The 22,382-nt window shown below is 44.0% G+C and overlaps 1 protein-coding gene across 1 annotated transcript in view; it reads right to left on the minus strand.

The window, feature by feature from the left end:
- LOC141103139 (inter-alpha-trypsin inhibitor heavy chain H3-like) overlaps positions 1 to 22,382 on the minus strand; it is a 175,248-nt gene that overhangs the window by 147,090 nt on the left and 5,776 nt on the right. Inside the window, exons 2-4 of the mRNA XM_073592419.1 lie at positions 12,265 to 12,282; positions 10,177 to 10,343; positions 7,627 to 7,731 (exon numbers count right to left, since the gene is read on the minus strand). Coding sequence (XP_073448520.1) covers positions 7,627 to 7,731; positions 10,177 to 10,343; positions 12,265 to 12,282 — 290 coding nt within the window. The remainder of the gene's footprint in view (positions 1 to 7,626; positions 7,732 to 10,176; positions 10,344 to 12,264; positions 12,283 to 22,382) is intronic.

Here is a 22,382-nt window from a genome sequence, read left to right on the forward strand (position 1 = left end):
TTTTACACAGCCTGGCCACATAGAGAGGCCAACATGCAAGCAGCACCTCCAGGCGTTCTAGGAGCATAAATTACACATAATTTCCTGACAACCTATCACACCTTTGAAGGAGGCCCTGGAGCTCCAGGACAATGAAAAATAATTCCAAAATGAATTTTGGAAAGGAAATGCCCCAGTGTATATTCTATGAGGCTTTATGAGTCTTTTGAACATGTCATTTTTTGGAAAATGTGGAAAGAAAATGAAAACACATTTTTTTATATTTATATTTTATAAGATATTTCTAACACATAGCGTGTACATAGCAAAAATTACACCCCAGAATGCATTAAGATAAAAAGCTTTCGGCCTTTAAAACTCCTTTAAAGACTGTCTATATTTAGCAAATGTAACTTAAATCTAGAACCTTGACTTCACTTCTCTACTGCTGATCAGAGTAAAACAAATATGCATCCATTGACTGGATGTACAGAGTTTTATGTCAGAAAATCAGTGTGATGTTTGCTGTTTCCACATTTCACAGCTTTAAATCAGGAGTTATCTTTTTATTCGGGATTTTTTTTTATTACAGAGGTAAACCAGCCAAAGTAATATTTGTACTACAGTAGATAAAGATGGCTAGCTTTTGAATAGTTTGATTTTTAAAGTTCTGTTACATATGTTGATGTCACCATGTTACAGTTCAGGGACAGTTCTATACTGTTTGCTTGACCTTTTGCAAATAGCTGAATGGCAGGTGAGATAGGGCAGAGGACGAAGGGCTTTCAACCTACTAAGTATACTATATACAGTGGGGACGGAACGTATTCAGACCCCCTTAAATTTTTCACTCTTTGTTATATTGCAGCCATTTGCTAAAATCATTTAAGTTCATTTTTTTTCCTCATTAATGTACACACAGCACACCATATTGACAGAAAAACACAGAATTGTTGACATTTTTGCAGATTTATTAAAAAAGAAAAACTGAAATATCACATGATCCTATGTATTCAGACCCTTTGCTCAGTATTTAGTAGAAGCACCCTTTTGATCTAATACAGCCATGAGTCTTTTTGGGAAGGATGCAACAAGTTTTTCACACCTGGATTTGGGGATCCTCTGCCATTCCTCCTTGCAGATCCACAGCATGATGCTGCCACCACCATGCTTCACTGTTGGGACTGTATTGAACAGGTGATGAGCAGTGCCTGGTTTTCTCCACACATACCGCTTTGAATTTAGGCCAAAAAGTTTTATCTTAGTCTCATCAGATCAGAGAATCTTATTTCTCACCATCATGGAGTCCTTCAGGTGTTTTTTTAGCAAACTCCATGCGGGCTTTCATGTGTCTTGCACTGAGGAGAGGCTGCCGTCGGGCCACTCTGCCATAGAGCCCCGACTGGTGGAGGGCTGCAGTGATGGTTGACTTTCTACAACTTTCTCCCATCTCCAGACTGCATCTCTGGAGCTCAGCCACAGTGATCTTTGGGTTCTTTTTAACCTCTCTCACCAAGACTCTTCTCCCCCAATTGCTCAGTTTGGCCTGACGGCCAGCTCTAGGAAGGGTTCTGGTCGTCCCAAACATCTTCCATTTAAGGTTTTAGGAGGCCATGAGTTCGACTCGAACATTGGCTGTTCGCCCGTTCGTCAAAAACCGAACATTATAGGGCGTTTGCGCCGAATTTGAGCCCCACGTAATGCCCCATAATGCACTGCGGGAGCACAGTGCATTGCTGTATGATGATTGGCCAAAGCATGCACCATGACCTGCATGCTTTGGCCAATTCCAGCGTCCTCAGCTAAGAGAGCCATAATTGGCCAAAGGCAGGGTGCCTTTGGCCAGTCATGGCTCAGGGGGACTAAGTCCACGCCCCACACTATATAAGGCTGCCCTCACATCGGCCCCATGTAGTGTGTTGTTGGTGTGGATGGAGAGAGAGTGTCATTTAGGCAGGCAGGTTATTCAGTTAGCTGCAATGAAAATATATATATATATCCACTGCATCCAGTTTAGCTACATCTGACTGCAGGCCATTCCTGGTGTACTTTTTCTAATATATTTCAGGAAGGCAGGTTATTTAGTTAGCTGCAGTGTATTTAAAATATATATATCTCAATCAGTCTCTCTCTCTAATATATATATTTTAACACACACACAAACAATGCATCCAGTTTGGCTATATCTGATCTGACTGCAGGCCATTCCTGGTGTACTTTTTCTAATATGCTACTACTTTTCTGATGGTGTACACAATACAGTACACCCATAGTTGTTATTACACTTCTGTTGGTGTACACGGTACCGTGCACCCATAGTGCAGTTGGACAGAAAAATTGGGTAATGGGTAATGGTGGTGATGCCCTAAACCAAAAATATTGTTGGAAGCTAGCATCATCAAGATTGAGGAGGAATAGGATAGTCACTCAGCATAGGCAGTCTTCAAGGGATCCCACATCCATAGAAAAATCAATCAGTTACATCAGCATCAGGTGCTTGATAGCTGCTCCTGATCTAAGACTGATTGATTTTTATGAATGTGAGCCTATCAACAGAGTTTGTGGACAGGCGCACTCTATGATCCATTACACACCCTCCAGCAGCACTGAATGTGCGTTCAGAAAGAACGCTGGCGTTGCATATTGAGCTAGTTCTGGCCAGTGGTCCATCCTCAAGACCCAGTAACCCAGTGAATGCTCTGTTGGAAAGGTCTCCAAGTCTGCTCTTGCCCCTAGATATTCCTGCAACATGTAATGCAGACGCTGGTGATGGTTGCTTGAACCGATCAGACCTTGGCGCTGAGGACTGAAAAATTGTCTAAAGGCATCGGTCAGCCAGCCACCTTCTCCACCGCTCTTCCTCTGACTGAACGAAGCCTCAGCAACACGTTTTCCAGCACCAGGAAATTGTAACCTCACAGGGTCTGGAAATGCATTGCACAAACCTTTCTTCAAGGCCTCCTGAAGATGTTTCATCCTCTGTTCCCTCTGCAAAGTCAGGATGAGTTCTGCAACCTTACCCTTGTGAGGTGGATCAAGAAGGGTCGCCAGCCAGTAATTATCCCTCTCTTTGATACCACGAATCCTAGGGTCCTTACGCCGCTTGGCCTCCCTGATTCTGCAAAGCCTGCGAAAGTTTGCAGAGGCATTCGATTCTGAGTCCTCTGGGTCACTAAGGATCACATGATCCGTAACAACCTCCTCCCAGCCACGTACAACTCCTTGGGTTTCTGGGGACTGAAAACCATCCCTTGAAGACTGCTGCTGAGTGTTATCCTCCATGTCCATGCTGTCACAATCCTCCTCCTCTTCTTTCTGTGTGTTTGGCGGGCGTGCAGGAATAATATCTGGATAAAGGGGACCTTGAGAGGTAAGGAAGTCCTCCTCATCCACCCGCTGTTCTGCCTCAAGTGCCCTGTCCATTATTCCATGAAGCGTGTGCTCCAACAGGAAGACATGAGGGACAGTATCACTGATGCATGCATTGTCGCTGTTCACCATCCTCGTGGCCTCCGCAAATGGTGACAGGACAGTGCATGCATCCTTGATCAATAGCCACTGGCGTGGCGAAAAGAATCCAAGCTCCCCTGACCCTGTCCTGGTGCCATACTCACACAGGTACTCACTGATGGCCCTCTGCTGCTTGTGCAGCCACTGCAGCATTGCCAATGTTGAGTTCCACCTGGTGGACATGTCACAAATGAAGCGGTTGGTGGGCTGGTTGCATTCCCTTTGAATGTCAGCCAGCCGAGCACTGGCATTGTATGACCGGTGGAAATGACCACAGACTTTTCTGGCCTGCCTCAGGAGATCTTGTAAGCCTAGGTACCTGTTCAAGAACCGCTGCACCACCAAATTCAAGATGTGTGCCAAACATGGAACATGGGTCCCTGTCGAAGGGCGGAGAGAAGGTTGGTGCTGCATACAACTATTCCTGGCTAAAGCTGGCGTGGCGTCAACCACCTCTGAGCCTGCCCCTCAGAGCTGACAGAATCTCTGCCCCAGTGTGGCTCCTGTCCCTTAAGCAGACCAACTCATGCACTGCATGGCATCTTTTTGCCTTAGTGCTTGTATATCCCCTTGAATACTTAGAGAGAACCACTGGTTCAGAGAACAAATCTGCAGAAGAGGCTATAGAGGAAGAAGAAGAGGAGGGGGTGGAGGAGAGAGCTGTGGCAGAATCACTGCTAGCATTTTGGAGGCGTGGTGGCGGAACAAGCTCCAAAAATACTGAACCCTGTCCCGCATCCTTCCCAGCTGCCAGCAGAGTTACCCAGTGCGCCATGAAGGAAAGGTAATATCCCTGCCCATGCCTGCTAGACCATAAGTCAGCGGTAATATACACCTTACTGCTGACCGCCATGTCCAACAAGACAAAAACAATGCCTTCCACATGCCGGTAGAGAGCTGGAATGGACTTCTGTGAAAAGAAATGGTGTTTTGGAACCTGCAACTGAGGTACAGCACATTCCACAAGTTCACGAAAGGGGGCAGAGTCTTCCAGCTGAAAAGGCAGTAGTTGCAGTTCTAGCAATTTGGCCAAGCTAGCATTCAGACGCTGAGCATGTGGATGGCTGGGACCGAATTTCTTTTTATGGTTTAGCAACTGGGGTAGGGAAATTTGCCTGCTAAAATCAGATGGTGGTGTACTGCTAGCAGATTGACTGCAAGTACTTGGGACACCTATTGCTATACCTTCATTCCTCTCAGTGCAGGTTTTCGAGAGGACTGGAGGTATAGTAGGGTTGGAGACCCCAAATGAGGAGCAAGGAGAAGTCCACCTTTTTCTTTGATGTGGGTCTTTCAAATGCTGTTGCCAACGGACTTGTTGCCTTATGAGTTTATGTGAAATCTCCATTAAAAGCTGTAAAATATTGTAATTATGAATATATTTAATTTAGCTTGTATCTATGTAGGGCAGAACATATTATCTTCACAGAAATCTCTGGTAGACCAGACAAGTCGGTGCCTAGTCTTGTGTATACAAGCAATGGGATCCAAACCTCATTGTTTTACACATACTCACTTCAAAGGATCCCATGCTGGGATATGCAATGAAGGGAGGCCAACCCGTAATCAATACCTAACTTCCCGGGAAAATTCAAGTCAATCTCCTGCTCAGAATAGTCACAAGGATTTGCATTAAAGGGGGCTAACGTATGCAAAATATAGGGATTGGAGATGTAGCCAGTCCTTAACCAGGAATAGGGAAGCTCCCCAATCAGAGCCACGCTATGCCAACCAATGAGGCATCAGCATGTAATGATATACACAGACTAGATGGGAGGGAAACACACACTTTTATGGGAGAGTAACCATCAGAATGGAACCTTGGTGGAAAGGGGAATTATGGGAAAGGTCTGCATTTTACTTGTAACTAATTATGTTTGTAGATTAATGTTTTAAGGAATATACTCTGTATTCCTTCATGTAATTCTCTTATTTTAACCTAATATTTTCTTCCTTGATGTAGACTTTAGATAGATGGTTGTGTATTAGATAGACTTTCAACTACTCACCAATAAATGTTGTTATTGTGTTAAAGCTTTCACTCATGGTCAAAGAACTCTCATTTAACCCAAATCATATCTGAGAGATATTAAATCTCAAGTATAGTATACGGGAAACAGACTGCATGGGAGGTCGTCATATGTCTGCTCAAGCATGTGGTGCCCAAGCGGCTGCTGTTCTGGCCACGCTTGATCCGCTTCAGACATAGGTTGCAAACAGCAATGGTGTGATCTGCTGCACACATGTCCAAAAAGGCCCACACCAAGGAACTTTTCAAAATCAGCGGGGAGTCAGCAGCGCCTTGCTCCTGCAGAGTTCTGCGGTGTGATGCAGTTCGGTGGCTGCCCTTAAGCTGCCCCCTAGGGCACCCAAGTAGAGTCAGTGACCTCATCATCCCCTTCCTCCTCGTCACTGGAGCAAACTTGGCACTATGCTGCAGCTGGGAGAACATGACTGCCAGTTTCTTGTCCTTCTTGGGCACCTCCTCTCTCTAGGCTCACGTTACTCCCTTCCTCAACATGGAAACCAACACATCGAAGCCTTCAAATCGCTGCTCATCCTCCAGCAGCATGTACCCGACACTGTGGTTGAATAGTTCGGGGACTGCTCCGTGCATGATGGTGGGGCTACAGAAGGAGTGACTGTGGACAAGGAGCCAGTGGAATAGGCCGCTTTGGCAGCTGCATAGGGTGGAAAACTACTCTGAGCCTGGGTGACAGAGGATGAGGAGGATGAGGATGACTTTGTTATCCACTCCACCAACTCTTCAGCATGTTCTGGCTCAATAACACGGCCAGAAGCAGAAAAAAAAAGGACTGTTGACTGTAGACACAGAGCCTGCTTGTCCTCTTTTAGTGGCCTGTGAGCGTCTGCCTCCTTCTAGACATGATGTATATTTTGTTTTGCAACACCGCACTACACTGTATTGTGTACTGTGTACACCACCAGAAAAGTAGTAGCAACTGCACTACGGCTGCACTGTATCGTGTACTGTGTACACCACCAGAAAAGTAGTAGCAACTGCATTACGGCTGCACTGTATTGTAATTACAATTTTTAATCTAATATTTCACAGCAGGGCCCGTTCCTGCGCCCACCAAGAGTAACTGTGAGGGCTTACAGTGTTCTGGTACCACCAACACCTAAGGCCCAATTTTCCGCAGAGTGTATAGGGCAGGCCATATAGTATATAAAGGCGGTCCCCTATTTTCAAACATCTGACTTACAAACGACTCCTACTTACAAACAGAGGGAGACAACAGAAAGTGAGAGGAAATCTACCCCTAGGAAGGAAAATTCTCTCCTGTAAGAGTTAATATGGGAAAAAGATGTCTCCACTGATGTTTTATCACCAATCCTAGTTTCCCTAATAACCCAAAATTTTCAAAATCCAATTGTCATTGGGACAGAAAGTTACCAAATCACATAAGTGGACCATGCTCTTCAAAAGGTTGAACACCCCTGTCTTATGCCCTGTACACACGGTCGGATTTTCCGACGGAAAATGTGTGATAGGACCTTGTTGTCGGAAATTCCGACCGTGTGTGGGCTCCATCACACATTTTCCATCGGATTTTCCGACACACAAAGTTTGAGAGCTTGCTATAAAATTTTCCGACAACAAAATCCGTTGTCGGAAATTCCGATCGTGTGTACACAAATCCGATGGACAAAGTGCCATGCATGCTCAGAATAAATAAAGAGATGAAAGCTATTGGCTACTGCCCCGTTTATAGTCCCAACGTACGTGTTTTACGTCACCGCGTTCAGACCGATCGGATTTTCCGACAACTTTGTGTGACCGTGTGTATGCAAGACAAGTTTGAGCCAACATCCGTCGGAAAAAATCCTAGGATTTTGTTGTCGGAATGTCCGATCAATGTCCGACCGTGTGTACAGGGCACTAGACTGTTATTACCAGAACAGGTGTCCCCATCTACCCTCACCTCTAATTGAAACTCTAAAATGTTGGTATTCTTCTCATTTTCTGTCTTGATGACAATGGGGACAGACTTTACAGACACTTTAAGAATAAGAACTCCTTATTAAATACTGTAAGTTTCCATGTGTGAACAAATATAATAACATATCATAAAATAAGTCACACAACTATAAATAAGTTAGTAATGAACTTACCTGACAAGTCCAGCTGTCTGACCCCTTGAAACGGCAGTCTGATACTGTTTCTTTGCTGCTTCTTTTTCTTTAATCACCCCTGAATATGTTATTCCATCAATTATCCTGCATTAAATTAACATAAAAATGTTAATGTTTTCAAGAGTACTATTTATCATTAAGTTATATAGCGCGCAGAGTGATACAAGTAGGAGTCGTTTGTAAGTCAGGTGTTTGAAACCCGGAGACCGCCTGTATGCAGAAAGCAGTTTGTAATTCAGATGCTTTTTAACAAGTGTTACCAACAATACTTTTCCTTTGTGATCCAAATTATATTGGAAAAAACATTTCTATATTGTATCAACAAAAGCAAACAGCCAAAGCAACAAATCAGAATTCATTTTTATATTTTTTTTAGTCTGGCTTGTTGATTGAAGCTGAACTTTGGGGAGATTACAGAAACACCATTTAATCCAGCATTGCATCCATTACAATCTTTTAATGCATGTTTATATAAATTTAGCATACGTATCTGAATCTGTCTTGACATCGGCCTCCTCTCCACGATATGAAGAGTTTGTCAAACATTCCCAAGTAAGCGAATGGGCCCGAACCATAACCACAAGTCAAATGCTTGGCTCGCAGTTGGGATGCTGTCACACAACAGGCATCGGGAGGTGGCAGTATCAGCTAGTGAAGGCCTGCAAACTTCCTTTTACTGTCCTCTAAATAGCAATTCAACTCTTTATAGAGGGACAGTAAACACTGCTTCTAGTGTGAAAGGAAAGGAGCCTAACACAGGGAGAGGGTTAGGGTTGCCACCTGTCCAGGATTCACCCAGACAGTTTGGGTTTGGAATCGTGCGACTGGGTTTCAGACTGCCTTCAGACTGGCTTCCCAGCAAGGTTGCTGGCTGCAGTTGTCTAAGCTGAGAGTGTCTGTTATTCTTTCACAGTGCCTAAAGCCAGCATTAACAAACCTCTCCCCCCCCCCCCCCCCCCCCAAACACACACAGACGGGAGAGGAGAGAGGGCTCTGTCTGCACCTCTTCCCCCCACCCCTACTCCTCTGTGTCTGCCCACACTCCAAATTTCCAGCCCCAACTTTCCTTTTCTGAGGCATAGTGCCGGGGATTGAAGTCCAGCAGCCTCAGATACATCTAGATGAGAGGTGCTGACTGTCAAGGGGTGAGCTCACTCACCACCTCTCCCTGTCTGTGACTGAAGTCTCCCCTCTTCTCTCTCCTGCCTCTGAGTAAGTACACTAAGGCAAATCATGGTTCTCAGAGCAACCCTTACATCAGAGTTCGCCCTTTACACCAGAGGCCACAGTGTTCCCCTTACATCAGAGCCCTCCCTGTACATCAGAGTTCTCAGTGTTCCCCTTTAAATCAGGGTTCCCTGAGCATCCCTTATGATACAGGCCCCAGAGTTCTCCCTTACAGAGTCTGCAGAGTCCCCCCTTACAGTGAAAGGGATCTGTGAGTTCAGATGTAAAAGGGGAACGCTGTGGATCCAAATGTAAATGGGGCTTAAAATTTTTTACAGGTTACTAGTTTAGAGGTACAGAGGAGGTCTAGTGCTAGAATTATTGCTCTCACTGTAATGTTTGCGGCGATACCTGTGTAGTGTGAACCTCCTTTACATATGCTTGCGTGACCTACGTATGCATTCACTTCTGAGTGGGGGGACAGGGGGTACTTTAAAAAACTTTTATAATTTATTCTATTACATTTTTTGTTTTATTTTTATACTTTTATTTTTTTTTGATCACTTTAATTCTTATCACAAGAATTGTAAACTTGTGATAGAAATAAGGCTTGACAGGTCCTCCTTTTGGAAGACATCTGGAGTCCCTGAAAAGCACGAGATACAAAAAAAAAAAAATTGATAAAAAAAAAAAGACAGTATTTACATTTGCCCTAAATGGAAGTGACGTAATGATGTAGCTTCTAGCCTCCTAGACCTTGGAGATAGCTGGGGACCTTCCAGTCCTTGGTTAGCTCTATGATAACCCAGTGGCACCGCCGGATTGGATACCAGGCTCCCTGATCAAATGAGAAAGCCTGGAGAGGCACCGTTGTTCAGCAGGGTGTGTGTGTGTGTGGGGAGGGGGGGGGGAGTCCCCTCCCACCTCTTGTAAAAGCATTCCAGTGGCTAATCAGCCACTAGGATTGCTTTTAGATGAAAGAGTATTGGCTGAAGAAAGAAAAATACTGGGTTTATGACATACAGCTGCAGCTTTAGCCCCGGTATAACAACTTGAAGCCAATCACGTACATGTATGTGATTCGGCAGCAAGTGGTTAAATGTTTCCACCAAAATATATTATTTTGGGGGGTGGGGTGGATGATTATAAAAAGGCAGCTGCTCTGTAAACTTATGTTCACATTTGCAGTGATGATGAAAATATCCGATGCTCACAAAACCCTCCTGGAATAGAAAACTCTGGATTATGGCATTGTGCATGCAAAGGTAAGTATGATTTTCTACTCAGACTTCCCCGCCATTATCAGCCACTCAAAACAGAATGAATACCATAGTTTTTGGAGTGAAATACCTAAATACTTACATGCTAAAATTTGTTATAAAAGCTGTTTTTGGCAAATCCACTGTGAAGATGGCCTCTTTAGACACATTGGCTCTATTAACGCCTCTGCTTGTGATGACATTATGAGCGAATCGAGATATCACCTTACAGTCAATGTTAATACTGTAGACTTCAATATCATTCACTGGCTGGAAAGTACAAATACATGAGAAATGCCATATTATATGTAAAAGTCAAAATAATATTTAAGCTATCGGAATATATATAAGACATAAACAGTTATTGATTTTATCCTGTACAGATATACTTTTTAATAGTGACATTAAACATGAATAATGAACTTTTATAGGTAGGCAATGCAACAGCTGTATTTGGTAAAGTTATCAAACTTTCTTACCTATGCATGCAAACTCTGTTAGTGTTGGTGTACTGGTCTATCACAAACAATATAACATCATGAAAAAAACATCCCTCTTGACATTCCTTTCGCAACCGCTCAGTGCAAATGTGCAGGGTGGATGGCCCACACATATGCATCCATGGATCACTGTTGTATGCAGAGAGCATGCTCACTGTGTGCTCCCTGAACACTGACCATGCTGTCACTGACAACTCCTGGACACCACTAAGGATCAGGAGCCAGTGGGAAGGGTTCTTGATCATGTGACCACTGTGACAGCCATTCACAGCATGATCACATGCCTTAAATGACTCACAAGGGGTTACAGAAGAACCAAACTCTGGAAGCTCTGCCTAAAAAAAGACAGAATGCTCAGAATAAATAAAGAGATGAAAGCTATTGGCCACTGCCCCGTTTATAGTCCCGACGTACATGTTTTACGTCACCGCGTTTAAAACGATCGGTTTTTCCGACAACTTTGTGTGACCGTGTGTATGCAAGAAAAGTTTGAACCAACATCCGTCGGAAAAAAATCCTAGGATTTTGTTGTCGGAATGTCCGATCAATGTCCGACCGTGTGTACGAGGCATAACAGTCAGTAGGCAGAAATGCCTTTAGATTCGCTGCAGATAAATAGCTATGAGGCTAAATGCAAAGGAGTGCCTAGGTACCCTCACATATCATAAAGTGCACTGCTATTTTTCAGGAGGCATTCCACACAAGAGGTTGATTACTAATGGTACTGCTTAGGTACAATTTACATTTCTAGATGTTCCATATTCTTCACTTTTTAAATTCAGTTTGACATTAACTTAAAGTGGACCTTAAGTATATCTGAGCACCAGGAACTGAAAACACTATTTAATTCATTTTTAATATTCAAAGCAAACTCACCAATCCATCCATGTCTCCATTCTTTATTTTGTTGAGAAATCATATTGCAGAACACCTCTCCAGCATTTCGAGCTGTGGCCATCTTGAGTAAGGGCAGACAATTCATGTAGCATTTACTGCCCTTTCACACTGAGCCAAGGGCCACGTTAACGGTAAAGCACCGCTAGCTTTAGCGGCGATTTACCCGTAGTTTTAGTGGCGTTTTTTCGCCCATTAGCGGGGCGCTTTTAACCCCCGCTAGCGGCAGAAGAAAGGGTTAATTGCGTCCCAAAAAGCACCGCTGCCGAAATGGTGCCCATTCATTCCAATGGGCAGGGTCGGTGGAGGAGCGGTGTATACCCCAAAGACGCTGCTTGCAGGACTTTTTTTTTAACATCCTGCCAGCGCAGCACCTCAGTGTGAAAGCACTTGGGCTTTCACACCGGGGAGGCATGGGAGACGTTTTTCAGGCGCTTTACAGGCACTATTTTTAGTGCTAAAACGCCTGAAAAATGCCTCAACTGTGAAAGGGGTCTTATTTCTTGGAATCCATCTACTCTTAGGTCAGGCACACAGGCAGCAGAGTATGCTTAGCTGAGAAAACCCCTCCTCCCCTCTTCTAGACGAAAAACATGCTCCTGGGATGTATGACATCATTGTGGCCTAGGCCAGAAACCAGGAAGCAACTGAAGAAATGTTTAAAAAAAAGTTTAAAGCAAGTACACATAATATACCTTCCTATCTATTTACTAAGGCTTGTATCATACAGATTCAAAACAGTTAATGTTGATTGACAGAGTAAAAGTTCCACACTAAATTTACACATCATGTCTTACCTCTGCAATGTTTCTCTTCTGTAAGTAAACACAGAGAAAGAAAATACCTCATTAGTTTGTATGGAAAAATTCTACATCATTTTACTAAGTATAAATTACTGTCAAATGAATTACTACAAGGAGCATATAGTGAAACTCCACAAAGTGGATCTGAAAAGTAAAACATTAACAAAATATTGTTTACTCAAAATATAAATTCCTTTACTTTTCATAACACTCTAGTCTAAAGTGTTACGTATCTATGACTAAAATGTAAAGTCATATAATCATTTCTACATCATATTTCAATTATTTCTAGCCTACTCCTTTTAATCAGAATGATTTTGAGGTTTGTAAACTTGTTTTGTGAAGGTTCTCATACCTTTATCTGTGAAATGTATTCACTATGAATACATTTCACTGTAAGTTTCAGGAGGCGGGGTCAGTACAGAAATCACCGTTTGCAGGCAGCAATGCACCATGGGATATGTAGTTCTTAGAAACTGAAAGTAAACAGCAGAGGAGAAGCTGCAAAGTATGCAGGGAATCTAGGAAGTTATAACAAGTAATGGCCAGCAGACAAGCAGAACTCATCATGAAAGGAGACTTTTTAGGAGACTTTTTAAGTAATCTTATATTAGATTGTCAAATATAACTGTTTGTTTATTACAGTGCTGCTGCTGTAACAAGAAAGTATATGCTGTGACCATAGATTTCCTTTAATTCAATTTTTTACTTTTTGTGGAGGAAAGCTTATAACATCTATCATGTTTTTATGGCGATCTATGTGCCTGATGGGGAGATTTCCTCTTATAATGACAGGAAGTCGGAAGGGAGTCTCTCAAGTGACAGCATAAAGGCTAAATGAGGTTATAGCTTTCCTCATACAAAAAAGTAATTTTTTCAGTTTTATCCCTATTAGAGACATTTCCACTCATTTCATGTCCCAGCAAGAGCACTTCTCAAGAAATGAGAAAAAAGCAGACAGCAGAAAAAAAAAGAAAACTGACATTTTAGATTTTGCAAAAGTGTGTGACACAGTTCCCCACACACGGCTAATGTGTACGGTAAAGTCTACAGGCTTTGAAAAATCTGTTTGTAAATGGATAAAAAACTGGCTAAAAGACAGAATTCAGAGAGAGTAGTGGTTAATGATTCATACTCTGAATTGTCTAAAGTTATTAGTGGTGTACTCCAAGGTTCAGTGTTGGGACCCTTACTTTTTAATATCTTTATAAATGATATTGGGTCTAGGATTAAAAGCACCATTTCTGTGTTTGCAGATGACACAAAGCTATGCAGTGGAATACCCTCCTTAAAGAGGAAGTAAACCCTGCTGGGTTTTACTTCCTCTTTATTTCCCTGCAAAGGTAAAGCATAATGGGCTACTATGCACCGCATAGTAGCCCATTATGTGTCACTTACCTGAAATCGAAGCCCGCGATGTCTCAGTTGTCCCCACTAGCAGCGAGCGCCCATCTTCGCCCCTCTTCCTTCCGGGGCCGCAAACTCCGGCTCTGTGACTGGCCGGAGTCGCATGTGCGCGGGAGCCGCCAGTCACGGCATGACCCCTATTAGAAACGGCACAATGTGCCCTTTCTAAAGGGCGCATGCCCTCCTTACATCAGGTGCCCCCAACAGAGTCCCTCCTTACATCTGTGTCCCCATCAGCGGAGTCCCTCCTTACATCTGTGTCCCCGTCAGCGGAGTCCCTCCTTACATCTGTGTCCCCGTCAGCGGAGTCCCTCCTTACATCTGTGTCCCCGTCAGCGGAGTCCCTCCATACATCAGGGTCCTCCTCACATCTGCAGCAGGGTCCTCCTCACATCTGTGTCCCCAGCGGCAGCACAGCATTCCTTCAAGCTGCGTCTGTGCTAGTTTCTGGTTTCTCCGTGTGTTCAGTGGAGAGGGGAGGGGCCTCCCCTCTCCACTGAACACAAGGGGATTAGTCCTCATGGCGGCCATCTTTTTGTAGCCAGCCAGAAGTGACTTTGTTCTCACACTGAGAACAAAGCACCAGGCCTGACGGATGCTGCTCGGCATGATCGATTGCGCAGGAAAGCAGCTCCAAACCCCGTCAATGAAGTGCCACGTCTGCAATCTCGTGATTGCATTGACATGGTGCTTTCCATAGTGCACTTAGTTAAAGGACATTTTTTTTTTTCTTAAAGGGGCTGTTTAAAAAATAGTTTTTTTTTATTTTGTGTTTGTGACTACAGGGGGGGGGGCACCTGGGCGCCCCCTATGGGCCAGCCGCCACTGCTGCAGATATATGTGCCCAGCTCAAATTTCATGAATCGAGATAATGGGAGTGGTGGGACTTTAAATGAGGTCCATGTACAACGTAGAGGTGGATGAAATAAAAGTGCATATTTATTTATCATAAAACTGCATCAGACATATCAATGAAAAAAACACATAAGAAAAAAACATTATAGTAAATGTCATTCCATAAATATTCATACACACATATGTATGTGCGCATGCAATGAGGCATCCAGAGTACATCAAATATGTTAGCTAGATGTCATATGCGGTCTCAGATGATAGCTTAATACATACAATGAATACATATATATACACATAACAGCAGCACTTGGCGATGAAACATATAAATAGTATAAAACAGTGAAATCACAATTGATTGACAGAAGATGGTCTCAGTTGATGGTATGATGTAAGCATGTGTCTATGTGACCAGTGACCGACGCGTTTCGTGTAAACCACTCATCAGGGGAAAGGTGCTCAAGAGGATCTATAAGAAGTGATAGAGAGGTATATTTACCTCTCCCAGTGACAACTAGTTACAAACAGATTAATTTTTACTCTATCACTTCTTATAGATTCTCTTGAGCACCTTGCCCCTGATGAGTGGTTTACACGAAACGCGTCGGGCACTGGTCACATAGACACATGCTCACATCATACCATCTACTGAGACCATCTTCTGTCAATCAATTGTGATTTTACTGTTTTATACTATTTATATGTTTCATCGCCAAGTGCTGCTGTTATATGTGTATATATATATATGTATTCATTGTATGTATTAAGCTATCATCTGAGACCGCATATGACATCTAGCTAACATATTTGATGTACTCTGGATGCCTCATTGCATGCGCACATACATATGTGTGTATGAATATTTATGGAATGACATTTACTATAATGTTTTTTTCTTATGTGTTTTTTCATTGATATGTCTGATGCAGTTTTATGATAAATAAATATGCACTTTTATTTCATCCACCTCTACGTTGTACATGGACCTCATTTAAAGTCCCACCACTCCCATTATCTCTTTTCTGAACCAGGGATGGAGGCACACCACACATGTGCCTCATTTAAAGTCCCAAATTCCCCCTTCTCAAATTTCATGAATCGGGTGTACATCCACATTAAGCCTCATACACACACCTATGTACACATTAAAAAACTGTGTAGAATATTATACATAAATTGGCTAACAAGATCAACTTGCTCCTGTACAAATCATTAATAAGACCTCATCTAGAATATGCAGTTCAGTTCTGGGTGCTAGTTCACAAAAAGGATATCGGGGAACTGGAGAAAGTGCAGAGAAGAGCAACCAAACTGATAAGAGGCATGGAGGAGCTCAGCTATGAGGAAATATTAGAGGAACTCAATTTATTCTCTCTTGTGAAGAGGGGCTTAAGGGGGTGTATGATCAACATGTATAAATACATTATCGCTCCCACTCGCTCCATAGCCTTTGGCACCAGTGAGAGCTGGAGAGGCAGAGCAGAGAACTGAGCAGTCTTTAATTGCTCTCTTCTCAGTCTAATGCCCTGTACACACGGTCGAATTTTCCGACGGAAAATGTGTGATAGGACCTTGTTGTCGGAAATTCCGACCGTATGTAGGCTCCATCACACATTTTCCATTGGAATTTCTGACACACAAAGTTTGAGAGCTTGCTATAAAATTTTCCAACAACAAAATCCGTTGTCGGAAATTCCGATCGTGTGTACACAAATCCGACGGAAAAAGTGCCACGCATACTCAGAATAAATTAAGAGACGAAAGCTATTGGCTACTGTCCCGTTTATAGTCCCGACGTACGTGTTTTACTTCACCACGTTCAGAATGACCGGATTTTCCAACAACTTTGTGTGACCGTGTGTATGCAAGACAAGTTTGAGCCAACATCCGTCGAAAAAAATCCATGGATTTTGTTGTCAGAATGTCTGATCAATGTCCGACCGTGTGTACAGGGCATTAGGCTGCATTCACACCTCAGCATTTTGAATCAATTTGCCGCTATTTCAAAGCACCAAGATTTGAATGACAAATCACAGAATGCACATTTGAGATGCCATTCATTTGAATGGCACCTAAAATTGCTGTGCGGTTTTGCCACGATTGTAGCACGATAAAGCGTGCTGCAATCACGGCAACCCGCATCGCCTGAAGCTTGTTGCCCAAAAAAAGTTCAGGAGCTACTTTTAGGCGACATGCTTCACGCAATGCGGGTTGCTGTGATTGCAGCGCAATTTATCACTCATCAATCAACTCCGCATCGCAATTTTAGGTGCCATTCAAATAAATGGCATCTCAAATGTGCGTTCTGTGATTTTTCATTCACACCTCAACGCTTTGAAATCATGGCAAATGTGCCTGCGATTCAAAACGCTGAGGTGTGAATGCAGCCTCAGACGTGGTGGGGGACAGATGCAGCATTGGACTGATGCTGAATTCACCTAGGTGAGTATGTACACTTATTTTTTCAAAACACGCACTTCTCTTTTAAAGTTCTTTTTCTGGTGACAACCTTACATTTCTGGACTTCCTATCACTTTTGGTCTCAGTGATAATGGTTATCAGGGCAAAAAGTGAAATTTTGAATCTCCCCAGTAAATACACAGACAGTAATAAAAATCTGAAAAAGGTTTAAAACAAAATGTTAAAAATATGTCCTACTTTGTGCAAGCAGCTGGATCCTGCAGAAATCCTCACTGCAGGGATGCCTGTCCTCTTCCTGTCTCTGAGCTTTCTGCTTCGCTATGGTTAAGAGCTTTGGGCAGAACAGCAGCAGGTCCAACGGGAACGCTTCCCCTCCTTCCTCCTCCTCCTCCCCCATTAAGATTACACTCCCTGTATCACAATCTGTGAATGTGAGAGGGTCTGATCAGTCACAGGATTCCCTCCCCCTTGCACAGATCATGTTACAGGCAGTGTAATCAATAAAATAACTTTTATCAATGGAGGAAGGAGGGGGCATGTGCCTGTATGACCAATGGTACTGCTGTTGTGTTAAGACCTGAAGGTGTTAACTGTTGCAGCGCTGTAAATTCAGAGACTGGAAGAGGACAGGGCATGCATGTGGGGACAATTTCTCCAGGACCCAGCTGCCTGCACAACATGGGACATACTTCATTACACATAAGTGATGTGACTAAACCAGTAGAGATTTTTTTCTTTTTTTTTTTTAGCTAAACTTCAGCTTTGAAGCATAACTCCTGAGAAAAATCAAAGCTACACTTGCAGGGGGGCGCCTCCTTCACTACAAGGTTTAAATGATCTTTTTTTGGTCTAGGATACCTTTTGAATGTAGTTTAAAGTACCGTATCCCGCTCCTCTTGCAGTCTTAATCCTATCTGTGATTGGTCCCTCAAAGCCTCTTCTCTTCATTGCTCCATTTGTCAGTCACACTTTGATGTAATTACATACAACGCAGGACCAGCAGTCCTGTATTGTAAGTGAGGACGCTGAGTTCCCAATTCACAACTCGGAGTGTCAGAGAGAATAAGTGAGCTCTGGCTGCTGGAGGAGCAAGGAATACAGTAAGTAAAGCTGCCTTTTAATGGAACCCTAGACAGAATAAAGAGTATTTAACCCTTTGCATTGGGACTCTCCTTGCATTGCAAGGGTTAAATGCTCTTTATTGTCTAGTTTTGAATCACCCCCAGATCTGCTTTAACGTTTAATATGGATACCTTTATTTTTGATAAAATAAGGAAGTGTTAAAACTTACTGTATTTACTTTTGCTTATATAAAGTCCAATGAGTACACCAAACAAACATACAAGAGCCCACGCAACACATATGCATCCATGGACAACCGCGGTTTTTGTGCTGAGCGCATGCTTACTACACACTTCCAGCACAGTGGCCAAGCTGTCATAGATAGCTCTCATCTCTAGTCATGATCAGGAGCTGGCAGGATGAGCTCCTGATCATGTGACCACTCTATCAGCCAATAACAGTTGTTACATGATCGGGTGTATAGACTCATTTAAAGGAATGCTGGGACTGGGCAGGAGGGGGTTATTGATTACATTGGTTCATACCAGCAAAATATCAGTACATTTCAGGTGCCAAATAGACCCCCTCTTCACCAGGGCTCAGAAAGTTACACCCCATACACACTATTAGATTTTCTGCAGATTTTTGTCTTCAGATTTACAAAAACCATGTAGTGCAAGGGCCTGCCTGATTGCATACAAATAGAAACTCTTAAGGTTTGACCTTATATTATATGGTTTTGGTAAATCTGAAGACAAAAATCTGCATAAAATCTAATAGTGTGTATGGGGCTTTAGACTGTGCTTAAATGGATCTGTAGTGTGGTTAATCATTTTTTTTTTTGGGTGCGGGGGGGGGGGGTGTTCAGTTTGGCCCTCAAAAGCATTGACTTTATCTGCTATGAACCAATATTATCATTGGGCACTGTGAGCCCAGTGATATTCGATTGACCCATTAAAAATCTGTATCCAGCACCTCCTTTGCTCAGTCAGTAGACAACAGCTGATATACACAATCTCAGGCTGCAATGGAGACACAGAGAAGACAGCGGAAGGCAGGATCAACCAGGTACATTTCACTCTACACAAAACAAATGCTTTAGTGACTTTGTGAGTATGTACACTCTGTTAGTTAACATATAATGATAGCTTTTCATAGTCTGGGTTTAATTACACTTTAAAGAGGAGGTTCACTCTAGAAAAAAAAGTAAGTCAGCAGCTACAAATCCTGGCACCGGCATCCTAACTGTGGACAGCAGGCTATGCTACCTTCAGTTTCACAGCCGGCTGCGCACTGCGTATGCGTGACCCATACTGCGCTTTGTGAATGGTCCTGCAGTCTTCTGGGACCTGAGATGTGTCCCAGAAGACTGTGGGGAGAAAGGGAGAAGAGGAAAACTTCCACTCAGATCACCTAGGCGATCAGAGCGGAAGTGGGAGCGGCAGCATACGTGTGGGTTAATTAAGACTGGCTGGCAGTGAGCACTGGGAAGACAGGTCACGATACTCCGATAAGCCCTGGCTATTAGCAAGGTATGGGGCGAGCTAAACTGAAGATACTCCGATAAGCCGTGGCTATTAGCAGGGTATGGAGTGGGCAAACAAAGGAGGCACTGGAAGAGCTTTTGCAGGCAAACGGTGCAATGGCCAGATAACCCAGCTGTTAGCGGGTGGCCCTATCTGCCCCAAGCCTGGTGTGATCAACCTATCTGGCCCGGTCTGATTGTGGAAGCAGGATTGAAGTTGCCATGTGCGGTGATGTATAGTTTTATATGACCTATTCCATAGCAGCAGTTTGCGTGTTTCTGTTTGTCTGTTTCTTCTCTGGCTCTAGTGTCTTCCAGTCTATGGTAGCTGGAGTGCATTTGCGTTCCAAGCCATTGCTTTCTCTTTCGGCCGGGCTTCCCTGGGTTGCTCCTGCCCAGGGGCCCAGCGCATGCATGCTGCGGGCGATGGGGGGATCATTTCAGTGGAGAAATTCAATCGGCGATCAGTACGGTTGATGTAGAGATTTCTCTGTAGGCAGTCTGCAGCAGTTTCCCAAAGTGCTATGTGCAATCTGCAGTAACTCCCTTGTATGCTGTCTCTGTGTGATTCTGCTATGATTTGATCACCTGTGCAGTTTCACACTGTGGATGTTTCACTGCGGCCCCCGCTCCGAATCCTCCTCTACGCACCCACCGCTATGTCAGCTGCTCCAAGGAGTTAGCCTGCTGGGGATGCAGGACTCCGGTTCCAGAAGGCAAGTCTCTGTGTGAGCCATGCTAAGCCCAGGCAGTGGTGTTTTCCAGCAAATGGAATCCATATTGAGGCACGTAGTGCAAGAATCTCTTAAAGAGTGGGATACAAGTAGAGTTGCCACCTCATCCCTTTAAACCCGAACACCTTTGAATTACACAGGTTCTGAGGCTAATTAAATGCAGATAAGGCACCAAGTGAGTTTAATTACCACCTTATTTAGCCACAGAACCTGTGTAATTAATATGTGTTCGGGTTTAAAGGGATGAGGTGGCAACCATAGATACAAGCCACATACGATGTCCAACAGCCATTGCGGCGTGTTCTCCCACTAGGATGACCAGGAAGAGCTGGAACTGTCCCAACCAAGGTAGAGTCTCCTGCAAATCAAGAGGAAGTTCTGTAAGCACCTTTAGGCTCCGTTTCGACTAGTGTGACTTGTCATGCAACTTTGGACACATGGGGTCACATGGCGGGTCACAGCCCATTGAGCTCAATGGCACCCGTTTCAATCTATGCAGCTTAGAGTTGCAGCGACTTTGAGGGGTTCCTGCTCTAATTTGATGCGACCTTTGATGCAACTTTGATCCAGAAACTGTAAAGTTGGTTTGGGGCTGCACTCGGAGTCGGATTGGGGGTCGCACTCAGAATCGCAGGACTTGGAGACATAGCCGTAGAGAGAGTGTTCTAAATCCTCATTCTTAAAGTGTTTGTTAACCCTTATATATAAGACTATGCCAGCCCCTCTATTAGAGGCTGGCATAGCACACTATGTCAGTGGTTTTAAAAAACAATCGTTCAAAATACTGAATTTCAGCTGTCTCCAGGCTGGTCACATTACTTGTGGCCGCTTTACGGCTCCGATTGATGTCTTCTGCGGGAGGAGCCGTGATCTCCCTCTGACGTCAGGGGAGATCACGTGGCCGCTTGTCTCCTCCGCAGAATCCCCGTCTCGTAGCTGTAAAGTGGCCGCGAGTCATGTGACCTGCCTGAAGACAGCTCAAATTCGGTATTTAGAATGCTCGTCTTTTGAATTCAGTTACATAGTGTGCTATGCCAGCCTCTAATAGAGGGGTTGGCAATGACAATTTTAAGTTTTTTGTTTTAAGAATAGCGGTGGGGGGTGGGGCGGGGTGGAGACAGGCACAGAGAGGGAGATGACAGGCAGGAAGGAGGGGGTGAGGGGGGAAAGAGGAGAGCAGAGGGGATGGATATGTATGACGGAGGGACATACTCTGACCATGGTGGGCAGGGCTGAGCAGCCCTTGATTTTTGTGGTCAACACAGAGAGGGCATACAGGAAGTGGCAGATTTAGGGAGGTTTTTTACAGTTTAGATGGGGGCAGATTACACAGCACAAGCACTGTGGATGCAGTATTCAGGAGCGTTTTCAGAAACCCTGTAGTTCAGGGGCCGGAGCTGGTGTCAGTTTCCATGATAAGGCTCCAAATGACATCAGCCGCATAGTGGCACGGGTTATGCTCTCATCAGTTACGGCAAGTGAGTGCTATGGCTGGGCTTGCTGTTCCCGCCTGTAATAGGCATAGTGTAGCATTCCCTTTTAGGGAGCTTCATCTTTTGGCAAGCTGGATAGCACCATAACCCGGGCCACAGTCAGCAAGCTGAGATCCTACCTCAGGACCAGGACTGGCTAGGCCAGAAGAGGACAGTCTAGAGAACAAAGTTCAGAGCGTGCAAGGGTCGCACATTTTTTTTTTTTTTCACAAGAAAGGGGGTCGCACATTTTTACAGACCAGCTCGGGATTTTAGGTAGAGCTGGTGAGGGGACCTAATATCCTCTCAGAAGTATGCTAAAAGCTTGAACTCGGAATCCAAGAAGCTACTGGGTTGGGCTTCAGACTATTGGGATGTCAAAGTGGTCCCTTCGGGACATGCATGGTCCTTCAGAAGTCCTCCATCTTATCTGATTCATTTCCATGGATTTTGCCTCATGCTGAGGTAAAGAAAGCATATACTCATGCTCTACGTAAGTCACTGGTGTCGCAAAGCGCTGCTGTGCCAGTCTCTGAATGCAAAGAGATTTCAGGGCAGGTGCTTGCCCCTTTTATGGTCATGAAGAGGTACAGCTTGCGGAGGCCGGTTTTAGACGTTGCACACCTGTGACAATTTCAG

The sequence above is a fragment of the Aquarana catesbeiana genome, linkage group LG07 (assembly GCF_042186555.1).
Source record: "Aquarana catesbeiana isolate 2022-GZ linkage group LG07, ASM4218655v1, whole genome shotgun sequence".
NCBI classification, from domain to species: domain Eukaryota; kingdom Metazoa; phylum Chordata; class Amphibia; order Anura; family Ranidae; genus Aquarana; species Aquarana catesbeiana.